The sequence below is a fragment of the Vombatus ursinus genome, unplaced genomic scaffold (assembly GCF_900497805.2).
Source record: "Vombatus ursinus unplaced genomic scaffold, bare-nosed wombat genome assembly UNPS02010394.1, whole genome shotgun sequence".
Taxonomy (NCBI): domain Eukaryota; kingdom Metazoa; phylum Chordata; class Mammalia; order Diprotodontia; family Vombatidae; genus Vombatus; species Vombatus ursinus.
In genome coordinates, this window is record NW_020950172.1 from 5,558,688 (window position 1) to 5,584,707 (window position 26,020).

Below are 26,020 nucleotides of genomic sequence, written 5' to 3' on the forward strand. Positions count from 1 at the left end.
GCTCCACACACAGTAGGCCCTTATAAATGCTTATTTGTGTGTGACCCCGGGCAGGTCACTTAACCCCAATTCCCCTCCCCCTCCCCAATAAAATGCTAGTTTGCTGGAGCTGCATGGACGAGAAGTTGAGATGTCACAGGCCAACTGCTGTGCTTATCACTCATGAAATAAACCCTCCACCATCTTTTCTTTGACACAGGCAAAAGCATGTTTTTTTTTTTTTGCTTTTTTGGTGAGGCGATCAGACTTAAGTGACTTGCCCAAGGTCACACAGCTAGTAGGTGTTAAGTGTCTGAGCCTGGATTTGAACTCAGGGCAAAAGCACTTCTAATCCACCTCTGATAACCAACAGAGAATGACAGTTCTGGACCCTTGTCCCCAAGTGCAGGGTTGATTTGGCCAAGGTGAAAGTGGAACCATTGGAAAAGCTGACTCGTGGGGGCAGCTAGGTGACGCGGTGGATAGAGCACCGGCCTTGGAGTCAGGAGGACCCGAGTTCAAGTCCAGTCTAAGACCAGACACTTGACACTTTCTAGCCCTGTGACCCTGGGCAAGTCACTTAACAATGGAAAAGCTGACTCGAATTCCCACGACTGCCACGTCGGCAAGCAGAGGCACTGGGGGGTGACAGGAGGCAAGGACCCAGCTCACCACCGGAGACCAACTGAACACCTCTCAAATGGGTATGATAATGAGGCAAGGCCCCTAAGCTGCAGCTGGCTCAGGAGCGAAAGAGTAAAGAAGAAAGCCTTGTCCTTGGCAGGGAGGCCACATCCAAAGCTTCCGTTAGAGTGAGAGCTCCTCTGACGCCAAGGAGGGACTCGTCCTGCCCGGTGGTATACAGTAGGCGCTTAATAAGTGCTTCTTCACTCAGGAAGACCCAAGTTCAAATCTAGCCTCAACACTTCCAACTGTATGACACCCTGGGCAAACCACTTAACCTGGCTGCCTCTGTTTCCTTGGGGTGATAACAGCACCAATCCTCCAAAGTCGTTGTGAACTGCTCAGCACAACGCCTGGCACACGGTAGGGGCTTAATAAATTATTGCTCCTTTCCCCTTCCCTAACGACACCCCTGCTTTGAGTCTCTCTCCACTATCCGGTAATACACCCATGGCACCAATACCAAACAAATATTTCCAGGATGCGGATCTCACCAGGTCACCCTCCCGCTCACACACCAGCCCTATCCTAGTGCTGTAGGATAAAATACCACCAGGTCAGCCCAACACTGCAAGCTCTCCGGGCTGGCTCCAAACCACCCCACGGCCCCTCCATGGCTCCTGGTGATCGCCTCGTCACCTGCCTGCCCGTTAGGCCTCAGCTCGGATGCTCCCTTCTGGGGGGGTGCCCGTGCTCTCCACCTCCTCACCCCCCAGTGCCCAGCACAGAGGACGCTGACCCCGAAGAACTGAGCGGTCACAGCCGGCACAACCCACCCACACCCAGCAGCGGGAGAAGGCGGGGAGCATGAATTGACCCCACCTGGCAGCTGTTTGGGAGGCAAGACGTCTGCCAAAGGGAAGACAAGGAGGAGTAAAGAATTGTTTTTTTTTTTATTTTCAAAGCTTCTAAGGGGTTTTTACAAACAATGGAGAATTTAAAAAAGAAACATCAAAAGCTATTTTTTTCAAAGTAACTGAACGACCCTTTAAAATAAAAATCCGAGATTAAACAATGACCAATGTGACCCATTAAAACTTTCGAAGATGAAGACTAGGAGCTTTGCCTCATTTGCTAACCTGTATCGGCAGCTGGGCGCCGACGAGTGCGGCGTCGGGCTCGACAGCCGGCCTACGGCAGGGCACGGGAGAGTTCCGCGGTGACCGCTGCCCGCGATCCACATCAGAGCTATCCGCCCACTGCTGGCGACTCAGCGCTTCAGGGAACGTAAGAATAAAGTGGCAACGACAATCGAAATCCTGACTTTATTTTTTAATATAAAAAATGCAGTTCTGGAAACCCCCCCTCCTCTTGCCCTAACATAATGCTTTACTTCTTAAAAATAAAAATAAAGTCCTAATTCTATATACATCACATGTACCATACAAAAAGGTATCCAAAGTTTCTATTGCTACCAAAGGGTTCTAAAGTAAAACGCGTTACAGAAATCCCCTCGTTGTAAACAAAAGGTTACAAGGTACAAAACCCAATTACACACAAGCCACCGGGTCCTTTTCGACAACAACTGTGATACAAGTTTCTCCCATAGCAAGTTGAACGCTCATGTGCCTGTATAAAAATGCATATCAATAGACTTTTTCAAATTTATTTTTCATTATAAAGCAAATCAATACTTTCTACAATAAATAAATCACAGGGCGGCACACCTAGAAAAGAAAAATGGTGTCACTGGGAGATGGATGGGAGGAGATTCTGAAGGGAGCTAGATGACAAACAGATCGGGGACAAGACGGGCTCTGAGCCGCAGCGACCCCCAGCGGACCGAAGACCGAGGGCTCCACGAGCCGTTCTGGGCAGCAATGGAGTGTTTTTGGTGATTTGCAAGTGATGTACATAGCATAGATCTACTCTCCACCTCTTTCCACAGAGGACCCTTCAAAATAAGGTCGTTTTCTTAAAATACACTTTTCTGTCATTGTAAATTTACATCAGGCTTATTAAATACGTGGTACTCTGTGCAAAGAGGATGATTTACAAAAATTATTCAAACATTCAAAAGTCTTTAAAAAAAAGCCACAGAGCCAGAAAGTAAGAGAATCAGCACCATACTGTAGGCCGGAGGACTGAAGCTGACGGACGCCTGCGACGTCACCGGGATCGCGGGGTGGACAGGGCCGCAAAGTGGTGCTCAGGGACCCAGCTTCAGGGAGAACACATGGCAGTAAAACCACCCCCACCCCCCCGCTGGGGACAAAGAAAGAATGAGGAACTCCTACGAAAAACCAGAATAAGTTAAGTTCTGAACAATATACACCTATGTACAGCGGCTTAGGGACACTATGGACAAAGACACTCGGAGCAGGGGTGTGAAGGCTCCGCCCGGCAGCAGCCCAATGATACAATCAATAATCAGCAGGGCAATGGCGAGCAGAGCGTGCTCACGCGCGCGGCGGAGAGCGCGCTCGGCCAACTGCACCCATCAATGATTACGGAGCCAGATCTTCAGGACGTCCCTTTGGAAGCCCCCTGAGGCCTGCTCGGGGTCGCGGCGGTGCCGGGCTAGGCGTCTAGTCAATGTCGCTGAAGTCACTGACCGGATCGCCGTGGACGCGGCTCAGGTGGTTGGTGGCACGATCAAAGGCGATCCTCACGGCTTTGCGGATGCTGGAGTTCCGGCCCTCCATCATTTTCAACTTGTCTATTGTCTCATCGATTCCGAGGGGGACCATTTTGGATTTGGGAAGCCACTGCCTTTAGAAAAGGAGGAGGAAGAGGATTCAGGACCGGGGACCCGATCCTGAGGATCGAGAACTCGCCCTGACTGGAGGGAGGCTATCACTGGCCTATTTCCACGTTCCAGCCCACTCCGTAACAAGTGGACAGAGGGCCTCAGCTCATCACAGGAAGTCCTCAGCGTCTGCATTCCAATTACTCACGAAACTTAAAGTTCTTTCAAATTATATGCTGATGAACTTAACTTGAACCTTGGTTTCTCATGTGACGTGTCACTCCATGCCCCACCCCCCCCAAAAACAAATATTTCTTTAAAAGAATGCTACAAAAAGGCACTTCATCAACGCCTCCACTGAGGAATGAAAGCCTTCTCTCCAGGCCAGCGGAATATTTAGAAAGGACCGTCTGGATGGAGAGGCCGAGTGTCCTGGGAGCTCTCCGGCCACCCCCAGGCCCCGACACCTTCTGCACCAGGCAGAGCCAGCCCTGGCATCTACATGTCCACAGGGCCTTTCAAAGGGCAAACTCACCAGCTGCGCTTATTGTCAAAGAACAACACTAAGAAGAGCTTCTCGTCCGCCTTGGTCTGCATCTGCTCCCCGACCTTGAGCACGTCCAGGGGCGGGGCCGGAATGGTGACGCCGTTGTGATGGCCGGCCACACGGGGCATCTGAGGGTCAATTATCTGGAGGGAGGAAGAGCAGGAGAAGATGAGCCCTCCCGCGTGTCTCTCTCCTCCTTGGAGCTGACTCTGGGGCCTGGCTAGGGAGGATTCCACCGGGACAGGCACAGAGGGACTGCGGTGAAGAACAAGAGGCATCCAAAGACTTTGAGAAAGAGAGAAAGCGAGAAAGAAATGTGACCCAAGACGCCAAGAACTAAACAGGAGCCGGACTCCTTGTGCGGTTGCATCCCCCGTGCCCGCCGCGGTCGCCTGCCGTCACGACCAGCCCTGCCTCACCTCACGCCCGCACTCCCGGGGCAGCTGACGGCAGGTGGGCCCGCCTCAGACTCGGCCACCTTCTGTTCGGTCAGCTCCAGGGACTCCTTCCTCTGGCCAGGAGCCGAGATCAAGTCCCATTTGGCTCTGAAAGCCCCGTGTGACCCGAGCCCCGCGACTGCTCCTGGCTTCTCACGGCTCCTCCTTACTCCCGTGTGCCATCCTGGCCTGCTGGCCGGTCCTCACACACAGCCCTCCCCCTCCCAGCTCCCGCGCTCCTAGCGTCCACCCCTCTTAAGAACACCCCGCTTCTGGTTTATACGTTGTCTCCTCCTTCACGATGCCTATGAGAGAGACTGGCGCAGAGCAGGCACTTGATAAATGCACCTTTGTTCTAAACGCGCCCATTATTAAGTACCACAACCAAGCTGTTCCTTTCTGTGAGATTATGGAAAGGGTCAAACCATCTCCAGCCTTTACTAATTTTAAAACGACCCAAAGCGCAGGCTTGTGCAAAAGCAGCCAGGCTCGGGCGAGACCCTACCGCCGCCACGTGACGCGAACAGACTCCACCCGCGCCCGCCTCTGCAGGAAGGTCGCTGTGGGTCTGAGGGGCCCCTGGCGGAACACGGTCCCGACACCCTTTCTACAGAGGGGGAAGCTGAGGCCCACCGGCCCCCACTTACCAGGGCAGGGTAGGAGGGGTATCCGCTACATTTGGCCCACACTACTTTCAGAGGCTCCAGGGCGGAGGCCGCTGCATCAGTCGAAATCCACATGCTGTTTTGGCCAACTTCTAAAGGGGGAGCAGAAAAGAAACCAAAGCGTTACGAGAAGCAGACAGCCGGGCGAGTGCTGCCCCACCCCCAGCCCACCCCCACATCCCTGAAGGCCCCCTTGGCCAGCCACCATCGCGTGGACCACAAGGTGGGCTTCAGATCACAGGCCAGGCACTAAGTGGCACAGGAGGCCCTCGGCACCCCCGCGGCACCCCAGCGAGTGCTGGCTTGGCAGCAATGGCGACAGAAGGCAAGAAGACACAAAAACCCCTTCTCTGATTTTCACAGAATTTAAGGATCCCCAAGAAGCTGGAAAAACTAATACCGGACCCAAAAAGGAAGCCAGCACAGAGGCCCCGGGGCTGCGCTCTTCCTGCGGGCTCCCCTGGTGGGTCGACCACACCGCCTAAGAGTCTCCGTCAACTCTTCTCCAGCACCTGACTCTGCAGCCCCCCTCTGCTTTCCCCGAGCTGCCCCCGTACCCCCACACTGCCGCCAGCCCCCTTCCGGGAGCCAGCAGACGACCCCAGTGAGCACACTCTAGGTGACGGCCACCGACTCGAGAGAGCGCATCATCTCCGCCAACGCCCTGGCTTTGTCTACCCGAGGCTCCCAAAGGGGAACTGGAAACCAGTCTTTTATTCCAACGACAAACTTCTCCAGAGACTGCCCTTCCTGGGCTTCGCAAGCTCCACAAAGGAGGTGGCCTCCATTCCAGGCCCAGGGGTGGCCCCTGCACCTCTGCCAGGAGAGCCGGAGACCAGCCGGCACGCCTCAAGGGCCAGAGGCACCAAATCACCCCTAACTGTAGGAGCAGCACCCTGACGGTGCAGCCCCAACCGGGGAAGGGAAGCTTGACGAAAGGGAGGAGCCAGGGTGGAGAGATCCGTTAAGAGGGCATTCCAGCCGTCTGATGGGCGAATGGGGATGCCAGCAAAATGAAGGGAGCAGCTCCACAAGACAGTCAGCCAACAAACCAGCCCTCCCCACCCTCGAAAAGCTCACAGCCTAGGCACAAACAAGCTACCGATGCAGTGAGGACAAAGACTAAATCAAAAGAGGGAAGAATTCCAGACACTGAGCAAGGCCTATCCCTTCCTCCCTTATTTTCCCTGCGTGAAGAACAGGACCGAGCCCCGTGAGCGGCTGGGGCTCTCCTGCGGGGACTCGGCCGTCGCCTCTACCAGGCCCCTGGGGAGGATGCCGCCTGGCCCTTACGGGTAGGGATCGATGCACGGCACCTCCGGCTTTTTGAAGACTTTTTGTGACTTCCTCTTTCAAGGAATCCTGAATAATTCTGATGCAGAAATGGATGAAAGCAAGTAGGAGGAGAGCCTTTGGCGGCACTCTACTCCACCGAATGAAATGCTTCTGCATGCCCAGCAATCACTCAGAGGCATTCGCTTTGCAGTCCTTCTACTTCAGCGGACTCTGGGAGGCGGCGGAAAGGTGTGGTCCGCTATTCCCGAAGACTCTGCCCAACACGTGGTGGACACAATTTGACCAAGCCACACAGGAGAGAAGGCACATGGGGCAGCAGCGTCGCTACCTCAACTGCCCTTTTCAGTAGTGATAAGATCTACAATTGTTCTCGAGGGCAGATGTCTAGGATGGCACGCGGTCCTGGCGGAGGCTGCCTACTCTTCGTTCTCCTTTAGCGCCACTACCAGCGCACCACCCCTTCCAGGGTGGACATCCAGTCTGGGTCGTCAGCGGTGGCCGCTCAGCGTTCATTCTTCCTTAGAGCCATTTCGAGCACACTAGCTATCCTTCCAAAAGGGAACGCGTGATCCTGGCTGGTGGCCGTAAGCCCTCTTCCTTCTCCCCCAGCACAGCTCCCCAGGATGAAAAACCGGTCCTGGCCAGAGGCTGCCCCACTCCCCTTCTGGTTTCCCTTAGCACCCAGGGGACGGTGTGAGCACCGGGGTGACCACTGTACTACCCTATAATGAAAATTGTTAGTTACAAATATCTCTGCACTTCTCTTCCATTTTTCTTCTGTTTTTTTCTTCACCATCCATTTTTGTGCTTACATGCCACCTGGGTGACCCTGCTTAGTCGTTTCTCTCACCACACTTTCTTCCGACAACCACCAATGCATCTCTCTGTTGTGGGGCAACGCTGCCCATCATCGCCCCTACTCTGCTCTGTAAGACTCCAAACAAGGTTATACTCAGACCTTTGCCTGCCATCTTTCTGCGCTTGGCAAGTAAGCCCGCAACGCTCTGACGAAGCTTTCTTCTTTGTGATGGTAGCTGATGCGTACTATTTAGACTTCTGAATGAACTTATTACCACCCGAGTCTATGTCCTTTTCTCAACAACTCGTTCGATGGGTTGGGACTGAGCTGTTTCGACAGCATGTCCTCTCTTTTTTTCATTGTACTCTACTTTTGCACTCATTTCCATCTCTGCTCTACTGAGTCAGTACCTGACATCAGAACTGCCTCCCACATCAATTCACTGGTTTTCTTTCTGTTTGAGTACAATCCATTTCCTTTTGATACTAATGGGCTCCCATTCACAATATCCTGGACCCACCGATGAGCTTTTCTCAGCAGTGCAGAGGCGTGAGGCTTCGAGGCCTTCCTCGGCTGCTCCTTCCGTCTTCCTGATCCATGCTTTCCTATGCATTTCCTACCATCTACACCTTCCTACCGAAGACTCTGAGGATAAAGTCCACGTGGACGAGCTTCAGAGGACGTTACCAACTGCTTCATGGACTTTCTCTGCTACGGGCTGGCTGATGGAGAAGCTGCCTGTGTTATCACGATGGTTTTTCTTCTTTCTCCCAAACACGCATTATCAGGAGATGACCAAAAGAACTCACGACATGATGTTTCCCGTGACCTTCGGAAGGTCAACATCGGCTCTCCTGACCGCTTTATTCTTCTGTCCAAGGAGAACCACAGCAATCCTTCCACTTCGCTGCAACTTGTCTTTAACTTCGGATTTCCCTCAGAGCAAAAACGTCCAAACAAACGGGACCCAGGCCGCTCCGTCACCGGTCCCGAGACACCACCGAGAGCAGCGGCACCGTGACTCTGAGCAGCCCCTTGGCGTACACCACTGGAGGTATGGGGTGTTCCGGGAGACCGGCACCTCCGGCACGCGTGCTGCTGAGCCCTTCTCACGGCTGCTCGTCCACCGACGGCTCCAAGAAGCTGCAGCACGCACCGCAGCCACGGCCCAGTAAACCATCTCGGCAGACAGGCCAAACCAGGACAGGGGTGATCGACGGGCCTCTACCGCAAGCACGTGAAGATTCCCTTGGGCAGAAGTGGCAGATGAGAACAACCGTTTCCAACGGCCACAGAGGCGGCCGAAGCAGACGCTGCGGAGCGCTTAGAGCTTGGTCAAACGTTAAAAGACTCCAAGGTCAAGCACTGCATCCCAGGCCACTGACAGTCACCCTGACTTCTGTCTTCCCACTGGACTCCGACGACTCTGGGAAAGTGAGGTTGACCGCTTTGTGCGACTGTGCCTCACTTCAATCGAATTCATGCGCAAGACATCACCCTGTGACGTCTCTGGTCTTTTTCAAAAATGAAGGACAAACAGGCACCAGGGTCCACCCAGGAGCAAAGGCCACTGGTCAAAGAAGTCCACAACACACAGTGAGTGTACTGGCAACAAGCTTCTGCATACTTACGTGGCAAGGCCTTATTCCTCCCTTGCCTTTACAGGCTACTAACACCGACAAGATAAACTCTGTACAATCTTAAGTGAATGTCTACCCACAACGATTTCCTCTCCCCATCAGCATTTTTCAAAGGCCAGCCCAAACCCCACTTTCTTCATAAAGCCCCCACCACTCCAACTTAGAGTTACCTCAATCATCTCAATTCCAAGAGTATGCATCATCCACCACTAATGTCACACCATGAAACAGGACTGTTTCTTCTCCACAACCAGAATTATCCTCACTACCAGCAGCAGCAGCAGCAAGTATTTAAAGAGCACCTACTACGTGCCAGGCATGGGTCTAAGTGCTAGAGAAAGACAAAACACACAGCCCCTTGTCCTCAAGGAGCTAACATTCTAACGGGGGAGACGATGTACAAACAGTATCGATGGGAGGCAATGTCAGAGGAAAGGCACTGGCAGTGAGAGGGGCCAGCACAACCTCTTGCAGAAGGCAGGACATAAGGTGAACGGGGGAGACTGGGAGGTAGAAATGAGGAAGAATCACATGCTAGGAATGGGGGCACAGCCACGGAAAAGGTACAGAGCATGAGAACAGCAAGAAGGCCCCCACTGGTGGATGGCAGGATACAGGGAGGAGGCTCCCGTGTAAGACAAGCAGACAGATAGGAAGACCTTTAAAGGCTAAACACAGCCCTTTACGTTCAATCCTGGAGATAAAAGGAACCACCAGGATCAAGCAGGGGTGGGACATGGTCAGAGCTGCACTTGAGAAAGATAACTGCAAGTAGAGGATGGACTGAAGCTGGAGAAACTGAGGCAGAGTCCAGGCACGAGGCAAGAGGGGCCCTACATGAGGGTGGCTGCAGTGAGAACATAACAAAGAAGACAGGAAATGTTGTGGGGATACAAACAAGACATGTTTGGATACGTGGGGCGACGGAGCGTGAGAAGTTGAGGATGCCACGGAAACCGTGAGCCTGGAGGACTCGGAGAATAGCGGTGACTTCAACAGTGATGGGAAAGTGTAAGACGAGCGGGATGTGCAGGGAAAAGAGGAGTTCCATTCCGGACACACTGATTTTAAAATGACTGGAACAGCCCGCTTGCAATGTCAAACAAGGAGCTGGAGAGATGACAGACTGGAGGCTGAGAAAGAAAGCAGGGCCAGACAAGTGGGCGTGAGAACCGTCTACAGAGAAACGGTGCAGTCAACAAGCACGATGGTCTGGCGGAAGAGAAGAGGGCCCCGGACAGCGTGGGAGTCACCGCAGCAGGCCTGAAGACTGAGTAAAGGGGAGCTGAGAAAAGAGCAGTCACACGTGGAGAGAGCCGTGCCAGGAAAACCAAGGAGGAGAGGGCGAGGAGGCCACCAGTCACCGGGCTTCGGTCCTGCTGGAAAGTGGTTTCCATTGCCTGATGCAGGGGCAGGGGGCTTAGAAGAGAAGGACGAGGCGAAGGGGCAGCACTACAGAAGAAGCCTTCTCACAGCACCCTGCTACCGAAGGGAGGAGAAATCCACAAAGAAAACGAGAAGACCAGGTCACATCAAGGCAGAATGGGCATGCTGGTGCTGATGGGGGCCCAGTGAAGACTCTGGCCGTGCAGAGGGGAGAGTGCTGGGCCCGGGGTCAGGAAGACCCGAGTTCCAATCTGCCCCTGGACACTCACTAACTGTAAAACAGGGATGACAACAGCACAGGCCGCCCAGGGCTGCAAAGAGAACTTCAGGCCTTACAAGTGCTGATCGATGCCGCTGCCGCTGCTGCTGCTGCTGCTAGTGAGAGAGTGTACCATAGAGGGAGCCAGCCCTTGGGAAGAAAGGATGGAAAAGGATCACGAGTGCATGCAGCTGTCTGCAACAGGGGTTTGGTGGGGAGGGGGAGGGTGGCAGTGCAGATCTGAAAAGGAAACACCAAAGAGTGCGAGTAAACGGGTTTGCTCTGGGCAGCAGGAGCCAACGGGGGAAGCCAGTGGAGCGGTGCGAGAGGAGGAGGAGGGAAGAGGGAACTCACCGCAACTGACCTCCAACTTTTTCAGGGAAATGGGAAGCAAGGTTCTCAGCTGAGGAGAGAAGAGTGATGCGGGGCAGCTCCTGCGGCGAGCAGGAGAGGGGAGTGACGAGGAGGGAGAAGGACTGCCGACCAGCAGCGCCGGCCCATCGTGGACCCGGGCGAGTCTCCCGTGATTTCTTCAGCTCTGTGCAACGGCACGGCACGAGAACGGCGATGAAGGAAGGAGGAGCGGGAGCCATCCCAGACTGGTGCTAAAGAGGGCAGGTCAGTAGTGAGGGGGCAGGAGGTCCAGTGCAGAGGACAGGGATGGGGGACAGAAGAGCCAGGCCCAAAGTTATCTCATCTGATCCTCCCCACCCCCCTGGGAGGGAGGTACTACTGTCATCGCCATTTCACAACTGAGGAAACTGAGGCAGGAGGTGCAGTGACTTGCCTAGGGTCACACAGTTAGGAGGATCTGACCGCAGGGCCTCTGAGCTCCTCCTAATCAGAGGGGGGAGAGGCTTGCTAAGAGTCACCTTGCAGAAGTCCCTTAATCAGTCTTCTGGCTGGGAGTCAGAATTCTGAACTGGTTCTGCTGCCACGCGATGGGAAGCAGAATGCGGGAATCTCCAATCCGCTGGGACTTGCTGACAGCCCACCATGACCCGGGGACTTCTTAAAAAGTGCAGCCCGGGCCGGTTGCCAAACCCCCACCTTCTATAAGCATCCCACGTGCTAACCTCCGCCCGAGGGCCTAATGAACTTCTTTCTCCAAGTAACTTTTTATTCTCCACCAGAGGTGGGCCAGCACCAAGACGACAACGATCTCTGGCTTTTAAAAGGGGTTAGAGGAGATCAGCCAGGAGCAGAAGTTCTCACGTACCAAGAAGCCAAGTTCTGTGGGTCTTCAGACAAAAAGTGCGACAATCTCCACGGTGTTTCAGGGCAGCAGGATTACGAGCGTCTTTCAGGGCCCAGGTGTAGCAAGGACTCTGAAAACCACCTTGCTGCCTTGTCCAGCTCACAAGGACTGTCACTTAAGTGTGAAACGGGGACTGAAAGGTCGCCTTCATTTCCGGGCACCCCCATCTGCCCGTCTCACGCAGGCAGGTGCCCGCCTCTGCAAAGCAGGAGACACGTTTTCCTCTTCCTCGGGAACAAGCCCGAGCTGGAGCTGAACCCGCTCCTGTCATTCCCAGGGCAGGGTTCCCTGGGGGCACCTCACGTCACGTGGCTCAGCCCACCTGTCGTCCTCCCACGCTTCTGGTCATCGCCCTCACTGCCCTGGACGGTACGGGGCGGGGTCCATCACAGCCTAGCCACCGCAGGATCGATCAATTCTCAAAGCAATGGGCTGCTCTGGGCACGTCTGGCACGTCTGGGCACAGCCCTGGCAAAAGAAGCTCTGGGCCGCTGGGCTCGGCATTTCAGACTCTCTCGTGGGATTAACCCAAACCTTTCCCCAGCACACTTAGACCGATTCACAGCTCTGCCCCCAGGAGGCAGTGTTTCTGTGGGATGGTTCTAGCCCCGCGCTCTGTACCCAGGAGCCCCTCCTCAAAGAACAAAGGCTCCCATTTAGAAGAAGGATACCACATGGAATACCACCAATGCAAAGGAAGTCGGGAAAAGATGGCGGCAAAGCTGCCCGCACCTTCCCGTGGCATCTGTTAGGACAGCCACGGACACGTGGGCTGTTACTCACTCCTCTACAGCAAGGTGCCCCGGCACCCAGGAGCAGAGAACTACACTGGAGGAGGGCTCTGGTGAGAGAGAACTACTCAATGTCAAAGACAGGCAGAAAGCAATTAACTTCTAATTAAAAGACTAATATTTTAAAATTTTAAACCACTGCCAAATAAAATCCACACAGCCATCAGAAAAAAACATGGAGGGGCAACAGGGAGTAACTGGTGAAATTCTGATAACCAGAATCTATAGGGAATGACACAAATATCAGACCGCTAACCGTTCCCCAGCAGAATGAACAAAGCATGTGACGTTTTCAAAAGACGAAATACAAACTAACACAAACTGGAAAATGTTCCAACGGTTTTTAAATTAGCAAAATGAGAATTAAAAAGGGCTTGAGGGATGGTCTCCAATTCATCAAGTTAGGCTAGCAAAACTGCTAGAGGAAGGGCATTCCTACGAGCCACTACCCAGCGAGTGTGGGCACCATCAGCACACACAGGCAGAGACCTGGCATTTCAAAGTCATAAACAATTCTGCCCTTGTGTTTATTTTGCATATGCAGCCCAAGATCAGGAAGGTCACGTGCAGGCGGCACTGACAATGTCCTCGCTCTAAATCCGAGGCGTGTTTGTTTCCGGGTGAACAGAAAACGCCAGCGGCCCCGCTCTGACCGTGCTGCCCTCCCTGCGACACCTCAGGCCCCGGACACGCAGCCACCGCGGCTCGACAGCGACATCATCACCAGACGGGCATGATAAGCCAGCAGCCAACACCCCTCAAGTCTCGAGCAGGCAGACCCTTAAAGAACACTCGAGCGGGGGTGGCAGTTAGAAATCCCCCTTGCCACCACACTTTAAAACAATCCTCATCTTACGTGTCCAAACCTAAGCTCTCTCAGGAAGCTTGGCTGGCAGCTGCCATCCAGTCTGAGCGTCCCTCGTCTCCCCTCCCTCAGAGGGGCGGGGGCTACACAATGCAGACCATCAGCTTGAGGCCCCACATCTGTCGTTTTAACGACGTCATTTTCAGAGACGGTCATGGACACACTGGGCGCCCGTGTCGCACTGGACTCCTGGAGTAAGGCCATTACCGCCCCATCCGCACCAGCTCTTCGGCAGTCCCGGCTACACAAGCGTGGAAGAAGGATGGGACAGAATGCACTCCACACAAGGGGCCACGGGACCACAAGAGCCAACAACTGCAAGGAAAATGCCACCCCGAGCCACTGGCAAGCTTCCGAAGCTATGCAAGAGAGAGCTACTCTTCTCCACGGGACATCGGACAGACAGTGCCAGACCAAAAAGAAGACGGAGCCAACCCAGAGTGGGGCAATCTGACTTGGGTGGTTGGTTATCAGAGTGGGGTTTTCTCAGCCCTGTGCGTCATTCTTAAGAATGTGCAAAAAGTCTGAGTTTGCGCTGAAGGCTTGGCCCTCAAACAGGGGAGGGGGGGGCTCTCAAGTGAAGCATGGATGCCACCAGCTCAGTGGGACTCAAACGGATGAACCCTGCCACAGAGAAGTACAAACAGGCTGGACTCAGAGACAAATGGGACGCACAGGCCCTGACGCAAACACCGGGAAGGCTCTCGGAAGGCTGACCGAGCCAGTGACCAGCCCAAAAGCAAAGCAGGCCTCCCCCCGCGGGCAGTGAGGAGAAGGGCTCAGGGGCACAAGCAATGCAGTGAGCTGCTTGGCCTGACTCTACCTCTGCATCTGGAGGCACTGGACCTCTTAATGAAGGAAGCCTTCTTTGGGATGAGGGGTGAGTTAGCACGCTGACAGCAAGACTGAGACCAAGAATTTCAAAGAAAAGCCTCGATCAAAAGCTCTATAATACATAAAAAGCCAAAAGAAGCTAAGGAGGGAATACGTCTTCCCACCACCAAGATTTTCAATCGTCTATCAAATTCTGCCAGGGTTATTGCTGTGAGGAATCAGGTGAATGCCATGCAGCATCTTTATTTCACCATTTGGCCAAGTCTCCTAAAATATCTCCTACAATAATGGACCAAGGAGTGAAGTGGGGGCAGGACGATGGGAATGGTAGCCGGCTACACTGCCCGCTGCCAGTGTGACGACCTCACGGTAGTCCCCAAGCATCCCTGCTCCACCACGTTTTTCAGAGACACAGATGAAACCACGCCAACTGTGCTCTTCCAACAAAGCCTGAGAAGGACAACCGGTCGTATGCCCGACCGAACCGGGCTCAGAACCTCAGAGGCGGACAGCACCGGCCCCAGGTCTCTCATCCAACCAGCAATCCTCCACTTTCCTTGAAGACCTCTGGGGAAGGGGAGTACACAACACCCCCAACACTAAAAAGGAAGCAAACTGTGCGCAGTAGGTGAGAAGAATGGAGGAGCCCTGCCCTGGCTTGGCAGCTGTATACAGGCATGATTTGGGGATTCTGGGTGACCACAAATTTACAGTATGAAGCGGCTATGAGAAGACCCCTCCAGAGAGGCAGGAAGGTCACAAGTGTTACAGATGGCACGTCTGCCAACGGACAGCTCAGCTGTGCGAACCACGACCTGGCACATGGGAAGGTTCTCGGGAGGTGGAGGGACACACTGGATGCTATGGTGATCTAAGAAACAGAATGTGTCGATAAAAACTTCAGGAGGCTGATGTCTACCTGCCAGGGTGGGCTCCAACGAGGGAGGTCCTCCCTCAGACCAGCTGAGAAGTGGCAGTGGATGGCCTCTTCAAGGCACCTCTGTCCTCCAGGCATGGAGGGGCCCACAGTACTGCCATCTCAACAGATGCTGATGCCGAGGTGAGAGCTCCCTCACTGCTCTCCTGACACCTGGTCCCGTACCTTCCCAGCTGATGGTCCTCGGTTTATGTTTTTATTATCTGGAACTGGACACACATAAACATTTCCCCAAAAAGAGGAAAACATATGAAGCCAAGGGTCAGCACAACTGACAGCTGGGTCGGCCGGTCTGTCTGGGGGAGGCTAGGCCCCGGTTTAATGTGGCGAGTTGGTCCCACCCCGTTTCATCAGTTCGTCCACGATCCCTTAACCCTCTCCGCTTCTCAGGCAGGGATCCCCGCATGCCTGACATCAGCAGTCTGCCCCCGGGGTCCCCTCGACGCTGTTCTCCCGGTTCTGCTCCTGGTCCCCCGGCCCTCCGTTCCTGCGTCCTGCCAGGTGTCTCTCAAGCCGCTCCTCTCGCCGCTTCTTATGGCCCAGGTAGTTTCAAGAAGCAATGGCCAGAGGCAAAAGGTGAGTCTCCCGGAGCTGGCTGGGTGATTTAAAATTGAGTCGGACACAGTGGCAGAGAAAGAAGTGAATGACGAAGCGGTCACTTTCAAAGACTGGTATCTGTCGGCTTCAAAACCTAGGCTGTGCCTCTGACCCAAAGACCCCCAGGGAGGCCCCTGGACACCAAAAGATTCACAGCAAAGCTTTCTGCAGCACAAAGAATAGGAAACAAAGATGGTGCCCATCCAAAGGGGAACAGCCAAAGACACTGTGGAACATGACTGGGACGGACCACTACTATGCCGTGAGCGTTCGTGAACGCCAGGCCCGGAGGGAGGAGCACGGGACGTGAGGACGCCAGAAAAGGAGCTGCCCCAGGACTCTAAGGACACAAGCAGAAAGGAGCCCAACGAGGCAAAGCCGAGGCCCTGCCCTACTCTGTTCTGCCTGCCCACGCAAACATCTCTGCTTTGCTACGAGGACGTCGTCTCACTGGAAGAGAGACGAGCTAAGATTCACAGATGGCGGTGCCCCCGAGGAGGGCGCCAGGGTCAGGGAGCCCCCTTACTGACCGGCCGCAATCCGCGCCGCTTTTGCATAGTTCCCGTTTTCAATGCAAGAGATCAGCTCACTCCGGTCTTCCAGCGTGTGTCTCCGGATCAGAGCCGGCTTGCCCCTGCCGCACTTCGGTAAGCTGAAACGGCACAAACGACAGGACGGGTCCGTTAGCCCAAAGGGTGCAGTGTGAGAGGAGCCAGCCCAGTGCTTGGCAGAGCTGCCTCCCGCTCCTCCCAGAGCGCTCTCCTCCTCACGCCCCGGGTAGACACCCAGCGGGACTATGGGCGGCCCCAGGGGAGGGGAAAACTGGGCATACGAGAGGAGCTGGGGGCCCAGGGTATGGCCGCACGGATCCCTCGGCCCCGTGGCCACCCACTGCACCGGAAGGTTGACGAGAGGCCCAAAAGGCTTGGACTTTCTGGTCAACCTCACGGCAAAGCTCCATCTGCCAATATGAGAACATAAGATGTGGAAATCAGCAGAGGAGGAAGGAACAGAAGGCCACGGGACGGAGCCCCAAGCTCTACCCAAGTCAGAGGGTGACTTCCTTTCTTGGGCCCCGCCTCCTCTTGGGGGGAAGTCACCCCACCCCTCTACCCCCACGAGCACCCTGCTCACCTGGAGTTACACAGCAGGCTGTTACTCGAGGAGATGCTGGACTCAGACGCGCAGCGGCGCCGAGGCTCCACTCTCCGTCCAGGGCCGTCGTCCGGCTCTGGCTCCTTGGCTTCACCTCCAAAGCCGTTGGACAGACCTAGAAGACAGAGAGAGAGAGCGCCGTGCACCACTGAGCATGGGCAGGACACACCCAGCACCAGCGCGGCAGGGAAGAAAAGCCCAGAGCTCCTCCGAGTTCACAGGAGCTCTCAAGCCTCGGCATCAAGTCTGGATCCCCAAGCAAGAGGACAACTGCCTAACGAGAAAAAGCCGGCTAGGGCCCATCTCGGCCACGGCTCCTCTTCTCGCATCCGGCTTCGTCCGGGGCGTGGGACCTCACCGTTAAAATGAAAGCCTGGGACAAAGGAGGGAGGAGTTCCGTGGCTCTGGGGACACAGTCAGAAGGAACGGACTGAGGGCAGCTAGGCACGGCGCAGTGGATAGAGCACCAGCCCTGGACTCAGGAGGACTCGAGTTCAAATCCGGCCTCAGACACATAACTTACTAGCTGCTGTGTGACCCACTGCCTAGTCAAAACAAAAACTAAAACAGAGGGAATGGATCTCACCCCTCTTCTCTTTCCCCTCCCTCCCATCTCCCTCCCCCACCTCTCTTTCCCTCTCCCCCCCCCCCTCCCCCCTCCCCCCCCCCCCCCCCCAGTCTCTGCAGCTCCTCAGCCAGGCCTTGACGTCATTTTCCTGCTACTCCCTCTAGGGGTCACAGAAATAGTTCATCTCGAGTGACCGCGGAAACCACTCCCCCACCACCCAACAGCTAGGGAGCCCGCTGCCCAGGGGCTTCAGTCCAGGAGGGTCAAGAACCAGGGTCAGCAGAGGGCAGTGGGAGCCAGTCCCAGAGCCCGGGGGTCCCGCAGGCAGGGGGCCTCTCGTGGCCTCCAAAAATGTGGAGCTGTCATTTCTCTCTCTTCTCTGACATCAAATGTCCCTGAAGCACCATGGCCACGGGTTAGAAAGCCGCTCCTTGCTGCCTGGCCGTTTTTCAGTCGCGTCTGACTCTTGGTGACCTTATGTGGGGTCACCCAGATAAGGAAGCATCTGAGGCTGGATCTGAACGCAGCAAGATGAGTCTTCCTGACTCCAAGCCTGGCGCTCTGTGCACCATGGCGCCCTGACTCATCCAAGAGAGAAACAGAAAAAATCTGACCCATCTCAAACTTGCAAACGTATTTTCATTGCTGTTCTACAGGTAAACAAAACTTGTGCTGTGGTTGTTGTTGTTGTAAACACTACGGCAGAGACCGGAGAGCAAGAATGAGACTACCAGCCAGCACCAGAGAGGCCTCAAAGCCCAGACCACGCCGTCTGTTAGCTCTCCGCAGTCCCCTGGACTCCAGCTCTGCCCCCTACACCCTGTTAAGAGCCAACGTGTGGTCCCTTCAGGCGGTTGGCCCCAAATCAGAGGCATGCCGGCACCCAGGCCACAAGGCCATGCAGTGGGCAGGCCCGAGCTCTCTTCCCAGCTCCTGAGGGCTAAGAACTAGCTGCAGGGGGCTCAGTAATGACGACCGGCCATTGGCTGGGAGACCCCAGCGGCCCAGCGCCACAGTACCTGTGGGGTCAGAGAGTCCTCCAGGGAGATGCCCTTTTTCAGGAGAGGCTCTGCATCCCTGGGACTATTTCTTCATGATATGCCTGGGTAAATGCTGAAGTTTGAAAAAAGCCTTTTACATTACTAAGTCAGCTTCTACGGGACTTGAGTCCATGCAAGGAAGCCGAGGGTCCCTGATGTGATCGTAAATGGAAAGGAGGGATGCGAGCAAAGATGATGACTCCAACCAGCACTGACTGCAAAGCCCTCTACAACCAGAGCACATTTGATCCTCACCACACCTCAGGGAAGGTAGTATTACTATCCCCATTTTATAGTTCAGGAAATTGAGGCAAGCAGAGGTGAGGTGACTTGCCCAGGGTCACCCCACTAGGGTCTACTAAGTGACCTCGGGTCTTCCTGACACCAAGCCCATTACTCTGGCCTAGCGTTTCCAGCAGTTCGGCCACCAGCCCAGCCCCTCCACTAAGAGCCACCACGGAACCAAGGCAAAGTGGGAAAATCCTGGCACCAATGTCACAGGGTCCTGCCCCCCAGAAAAAAGGCACGAAACAACCCCGTCTGCCCGGTCCTCAGTCCATGAAAAGCAGAACTCCCTGCCACCATCAGGTGAATTCCCATCGGAGCTGCATTCAATCGCCTAAACCTTGCTGGCAGCAGCAGCAGCAGCAGAAGCAGAGAGAAGCACACCCCAAGGTTAAGCAAGAGCTGAAATTTCTTCCCTCCCTCCTCCTGCTGATTTTGTGGAAAGAAAGAGACTGTCCCAACAACCAGAAGGCTGGGGCAGGGATCAGGAGTCCCGTCCAGAGCCACTCCCCACACCATAAGCAAAACCTCACACAAGCAGTAGATGACCCAATCGGGGTCATCCTTTAGGGCTCAAAAGTCCAACGGTTTGGCCACCACTTCCAATGCTACAGTGAAAATCCAGCCTCTGAGCCTTTTCTACCTCCAAAAAAGCCATGCTGGTAGCATATGGTCTGTTTTATATGTATACTTTGTAACTCGCGGTAAGGTATTCATCTTTAAAATCCTACTGGATGGTAAAGAAGGGCCTACACTGTTGGTACAACATGACTTGTTGTTTTGCAAATGTTCTGTCAACTCCATCTTTCTCTCAAGAAGACTTTTACCAGGTCTAAATAAAGAAATATAAAAGGAATTCAAAATAGAATAAAGACATGAAGTTGCTCTATACTCAAATGTACAACTAAGCACATTTACGCGGTCATCAAAACCAAAGACACAACAGGGGGTGAGGGAACAGGGATAAAGTTTACCTAAATATTCTGCCAAAGGAAAAACTATCCCTCTGCTTGGCAGAGAAGTGAGGGACTACAGGTGCTGACCACTCAGCATTCAGACATGCGTTGTGCTCAACTAACTGCTCTTCTTAGTTGGGAAGAGGGAAATTCTGAGAAACAACCCTGTCCTTTAAGGCCTTTTACCTCCCAAACAGAAAAGTAGCGCAGCAGAGAATCAGTGGTCTTCCCAAGGCAGCCCTGCCCTTCTCCCATGATATTCCACAAGGCCCCTAAATTCTGGCTCCCCAAACACACCTGACGTGAAAATGCCACGCCACCAACATAAGGCCCCTTTCCTCCTCACTCTCCTCGCCGAGGTGCCAAGGACCTCGTCCTTCTCGCTCTGTGCAAATCATGACTGAAGAAGACAATGCCCAGCTTTGGTTTTTTTTGTTTTTTCTTTTGGTGAGGCAATCCCCACACAGCTAGTAAGCGCCATGTGTCTGAGACTGGATTTGAACTCTTGTCCTCCTGACTTCAAGGCCAGGCTCTATCCACTGCACCACCTAGCTGCCCCAAATGCCCCGCTTTGAAGGTCAAAGAGCCAAGAGCTGGCCTCCACGTCTGACATTCCCCCTTCCTTCCAAATCAGAGCTGGTCATGGGGATGCATCCACATGAGCTGAGCCTCTAAAGAGAAGCGCTACCGCTACTGATCCCACCCTACCCAGGGGGCCTGAGGGGGATCAGTGGCCCCTTCCAAGCCAGCAGCAGCCAAGCAGGGGCTCGCTAGCCTCCAGCCCTCCCAGGAGAGCCAGCCTGCCCCTGGGAAACAACAAGGCCCTGACCTGGAGACAGACAAGCAGCCTTCTGCTCCCTCTCCTTCTTGAGACAAGTTCTCCAGCCTCTCGACGTGCCCTGACACCAAGCAACCTGTCCAAGGGCTTGTGCTGCCGCGTTCTCCACAAAGCTTTCCCAAGCCCCTCAGACCTCCTCCCTGGCCTCTCCTTTATGGGCTCCCATCACAACCCCAGGGCACAATCACAATGTCCAGGTCTCTGTGATGACCACAGAGATTTCCGGACTGTCTTTCTGGGCTCCCCTCTCCTCTGTCAGTCAGCTGCCCCTGCCCTTACCTTCTGCTGTCCCCAGTTACCATGGGCTGGGGCTAAACAAGATATGAAGAGAAGGCAGCTTCCCTACGCTCCCCCTCAGAAGGGCCCACTGGCTGCTCGGGAAGCAGCAGTCAATAGTCCGTGCTCAGGGTGCATGGATGCCAGAACAGCTGCCTCTCGGGTATCACAGAACTGCCCCAACACAAAGCAGTGGGGTTCTCTGAGGGTACCTGCTCCTGCTGCTGATGGCCTGGGCTCTGGGGAATTGTCCAACGAAGGGGGACCCAAGCAAGCCCAGTCTGCTTCTGGGAAGTCTACATTAATTCAAGTGAGCTCTAACATGTGGAAGAGCTCACTGCAAGTGCACCAGGCACAAAAACTCAAAAGGCCAAGCCGTGCCCTCCAGGACCTCCCATTCCGCCAGAAGATATAATGCAGAGCCAGAGAAGTGAATTTGAGTCACGAGGCCAAGCCAAGAAGTCCTAACAGCTCACAACACCACGAAAGGCTCCACACTGAAGGAAATCCAACCTTCTGAGAGGTCTCTGCGGGAGGAAGCCCGGCCTCAGGGCCATCTGTCCACTGTGCTCCGGTCTGTCTCCTCCCGACCAACGGCGGCCCTGCCAACCCCACCTCCCACTACCCCTGCCATCCCATCTCTCATCTCTGAGACAGACAAACACGCTCGGTTACCAGCAGCTCCTAGAACCATCACTAGGCTCTGGACACACCCCAGCCTGTCCTCATCTCTGAAGTGTGGAGCCCATAACTAGATGCAAGGGTCTCTGCAGGGAGTCTGATCATGCCAGGGGACATCTGACTCTGGGGAGCAGCCCAGAATCCCCCAGCCTCTTTGGCGGCCACACTACACAGAGGAGTCGAGCTGCTGAGCGCCTGCCACTCAATTCTGGCACTTCTGTGATTATTTTTTAAAAACTCAATTGCAAGACAGCATACTTATCCCTGGCCAGCTCCAATCTGTAAGCCCAAGCCTTCTGTGGGTACTCGCTTCCTCAATTTGGTCACCCCAGAAAACAAGCATGCCCCCAGTGCCCTAACCAGTGACCGCCCCCAAGGCCTGGCTGCTGGTTGCCAATTTCACTGGTCTGGAAACAGCCACCACCAGAAAAAACTATGAAAGAATGAAGGGAGCAGAGGCTGCCTGGAGGGCAGGCCACAGTTCAGTGTGTGCTTTCTCAATGGTGGCCCCCACCATTGAGCACAGGGTCCACAGTGACATCAGAGCCAGCAACATGGCCAGACGGGGGCCATTTAGCAATCACAGGAAAAACCGATAAAGCAATTTTCACACCAGCCCTGCCAGTAAAAGGCAAAAGGAACATCTGAACCTCAGGATAAGCCTCCGCTCAGAGAAGGGCTGACTGTGGCTTAGGCACCAAGTGGACCACACCCCCGTCCTGCGCCTTGAAGGTCCACTATTCCAGCAACCCACTCTGGCGCCATGGACAACATTCAAGGGAGAAAAGGAACGTCATCCCAAATTACCTCTGGCACCGAGGCTGCCTGTCCAAATAAACTTCCTGCTAAAATATCCCCTTAAGAAAAAGACCCAATGTCCAATCTCTGTGGAGTTAATGAATTAGTAAAAAAAGAACTGTTCTGAATCTTGTAGAATACAAACAGTACAGAACTAGCCCAACTGGAAAGAGCCCGCCCCTCTGCCCTGCCCTCAGCAGCCTCCTTCACTCCTCCCTGGCTCCCCCTGGGCCTCCACATCCCCTCCACACCTGCCACAACCATGCTGGCTTTCCCCATCAGAGAGCAAGCCACCTGGGGGACAGCTGGCATTTCTACCCCCAACACTCAGCACACGGCCTGACATATAGGAATGTGTCAGCTGCCTTGACTTAGCCTAATCTCTGGCCCTTTCCGTGGCATGAGGTGACTCAAGTATCCAAGCAGAGAGCTGAAGCTAAAGGGTTGATAACTCTGGCTGATGGCCAGAGTCACGCTGGAGAGCTCGTGGCAAGGCCAGGCTCCTCTCCCAGCCTGCCCACAGTATGCCATCAGGCACTCTGGGATGGGCAGCTCGGTCCAGAAACAACGTCTGCTACCATTATTGTTTGTGACATGGCATTTGTTCTAACCAGATGACCAGGGAACTAGGCCTGGTGGCCTCTGCCATGATAAATAGCTTTACTATACTTAACTCGTTACAAAGACAAATATTATTTCTACCTCTCTCCTCTCCTGTCTCCACAGCTGAAGTCAGAAGTTATCGATTTTGGAATCTGTATCTTCCTAGGCCCTTCACACTCCTGGCCCCGAAATTTGCATCAATCATGGAAGGAAATGACAAAGGGTACAAAGACTCATGACAAGTTTTTTTGTTTCTTTGTTTTTAAAGGGAAAGGGAAAAAAAACAGGGCCAAACATGGCAGAGGCTGGGCAGGCCTGGAAGGGAGGGTCCAACAAAAGCACTTCATTTGCTTATTATTTCTTCACTCATTTGATTCTGTTTTATTGAAACCTAAAGGTTTTAAGGTCTTGACCAAACTTTTACAGATGACCTTTTTTATTGATGGTTAATTTTATAATAGGGAGGGGAAATACCCAGAAATCACTTAACATGAAAACCAATGGAATCAATAAAACATTGAAGCATATAATAAAAAAAAGTTTTTTTTTTTAACGACTCTCAACAGCAAATTCACCGAACAGTCGATCAATAGGCCCCACTCTGCCGAAGCTACGAGGTCAAGAGAGCCCGACGGCTTTGCATCACCACATCTACACCCTGGAAGGTTCCCAGCCCCAAGCGGGCTCTCGGCCGAGCAGCGGCTACAGCGCTCCTTAGGAAGCCAGCCAGGCCGCGGACACGGTGTCTGCTGGGACACGGTGTCTGCTGGGACACGGTGTCTGCTGGGACACGGTGTCTGCTGAGCGTGGCTGCAAGAGGCCACCTGTGGGCTCAAACTGCTGGCTGATGGGGGAGTGTGGGTGGGTGAGTAGGTGGGGCAGTGGGTATGGGGGGAGGGCGTTTTAAAGCAGGACTTCGTAACCTTTTTCCACTCCTGACCCCTTCGGCAGCCCTTGTTTAAAGCACCTTAGAGCTAAGGACTTTATGCCTTATATCAAGATACTTCAATCCTTCCACAGCAAGCATCCAGGCTCCAAATTCTAAAAGCTTCACAAAACTCATGGAAGGTTAGACCAAGGCTATGTCCCATAATCACTGTCATCTTGTCAAGAGAAAAGTGCCAGAAGACTCAAGCCCGCTACAGAAACATTATCCCATGAATCCTGAAACTAAAAGCGTGTGTGAAGAAACAAGCCAGTCCCTGGTCCTAGAGAAAGATTCCTCCAAGTCAGGATAGTTTCTTAAAATGCTTACAATGGCATCTTTCAATCTTCTACTGCAGCTGCTGATCTAGACAGAATTTGATGCTGTGAACAAATTCATTACAAATTACTTTTTAAAAAAGAGTAAAATGAAAAGAAACGGGGGGAGAACCCAAAAAGCTAGGAAAATGGTCCACCCTAGACCTGGTCCATGAACTGTGATTTTATTCCCTTAGGAATACAGCCGTCTGCGGCTCCAAGGCCTGAGGACAAGGCCCAACGGAGAAGACGTTCGCTAGTGGTGGCCAAGCTCAGAGCTGGATTTGTGCCTCGTGGCCTACAAGGCAGGCGATCGTGCAGAAGGACCGTTGGCCTTGTCCAGTATGCTCCTGAAGTATTACTTATCAACTGCTTCGGTGACTCCCAATGCAGCGATAATGTCTGCCAGCCAATCACAATCTTTTTAAATAGAGCAGGGTTAAAATGACTATTAAGTAAATAAACATTACTAGGCATAGCTAGAATTTTCAATGGAAGGGAAACCTTGACAGGTCGCTGAAAACCTTCCCAAACAGCCCTTACAAGCAATGAGCTAAGAGCTCTGGGAACCGAAGAGATGGGAAGAGGAGAAAAACGGACCAATGTCACAGAACCGCAACGTGCATGACTTGTAACTTACAGAGATGGGGGAATGGACTGAATGAAGAGCTTAGGTTCATAAATGTCAAAGATTTCCTCCGACAGTGTTCATGTTTTTGATTTGTTTTAAGGACGGCTGGCGTCTCCAACGTGATCCAGCATAATTACTTGAAATGCAGTGGTCTTTCTGCGTTCCAAAATGATCAGTTAATAGAATTCCAATCCAAGTTGAAGATAATAGAAAATAATTAGGATCCAAAGAGATAAATACCCCGGCATATTAGTAAATATGAGAACCTGGAAAACAGTGAAAAAGCCATTTAGTCTGACTGAAAGGAAACAAATACACCAGCCATCTTCCCACTGCAGTCCAAAGACACTAAAACACATCAATAACTCTTTCACACAGCTAGAACCAAGAGTCTCACAAGAAGCAGCATCGAAATGGCGGCCTAGTTACTGGCTTGGCTGTTCATTTTTGATAAAGAAATAACTTTATGAAAAAAAGAAAAAGTTATCGAAATAACAATACAACCTTCTTCAAATGCGCCATCCATCAAGACTACGGTATTCATATTTTCCTAAACTGCTTCCAATGAAGGATAAAAGAATGGTGCTCACTCCGGCTGGAGGTAGGTCACTACTTTCTTCCACAGAAAAGCACATGGCTCTCCAAAGAGATGACTTTTCAAAAACACCCCAAACCCCAACAGGCAAGCAAACACGTGCCACCAAGGTGCATGACTGAGTAAGTCTGAGTGAGCTTGAACAGGATCTGAATCCACGACCTTGGAGGGCACTGTCGAACACTGGAAAGCATCCCTATGGCTCGGGGTGCCCTGATGAATCTTTGACAAGATCACCAAGGCTCAGAATCCTTCCAAGTCCTCAGAGAAAGAAGGCAAATTGGAGCAAGAAATCCCAGGGCTTGCGGAAGGCAACCAAGGTGCAGGTGAGGACTTAAGTGGTTGACAGGAACCGACAAGTTCTCAAACTCTGCCCCCAGGTACTTGGGTCTGGATCAACAGCTCAAGAGAAACTTGGGATGAGCCCGGTGTGGTAAAAGTGTTCATTAAACAGACAGAAACATCAAATGACAGGTTCCCTGGAGTTCCTGAATGATGGGATTCTGATTTAGTGGAAATGTTACTAAAGGCTCTTGGCAAAGTGTTGGGTCACGAAAACTTCGTGTTAAGCATCTTTTTCAGAAGTACTTAGGAATTCATCATGCGTCCACTGAAATCTACGGGCATTCTGGAATAAGAAAGCAGAAATCTCCATTTCAGTCAGGATCAAATGTGTATAAAGTATCTTC

At 53.3% G+C, this 26,020-nt stretch overlaps 1 protein-coding gene across 6 annotated transcripts in view; it reads right to left on the reverse strand.

Moving 5' to 3' along the window:
• Positions 1 to 1,909: 1,909 nt before the first annotated feature.
• BRD1 (bromodomain containing 1) overlaps positions 1,910 to 26,020 on the reverse strand; it is a 72,707-nt gene continuing 48,596 nt past the window's right edge. For 4 of the 6 annotated variants that reach the window (XM_027854367.1, XM_027854366.1, XM_027854365.1 and 1 more), the window contains 5 exons: positions 16,798 to 16,933; positions 16,194 to 16,315; positions 4,984 to 5,093; positions 3,888 to 4,042; positions 1,910 to 3,375 (listed from right to left, as the gene is read on the reverse strand). In XM_027854367.1, coding sequence (XP_027710168.1) covers positions 3,192 to 3,375; positions 3,888 to 4,042; positions 4,984 to 5,093; positions 16,194 to 16,315; positions 16,798 to 16,933 — 707 coding nt within the window. In that variant the 3' untranslated portion in view covers positions 1,910 to 3,191. Of the gene's footprint in view, positions 3,376 to 3,887; positions 4,043 to 4,983; positions 5,094 to 16,193; positions 16,316 to 16,797; positions 16,934 to 24,795; positions 25,003 to 25,240; positions 25,960 to 26,020 lie in introns of those variants that run through there. The other 2 variants (XR_003568449.1, XM_027854368.1) reach the window with 2 other exon arrangements.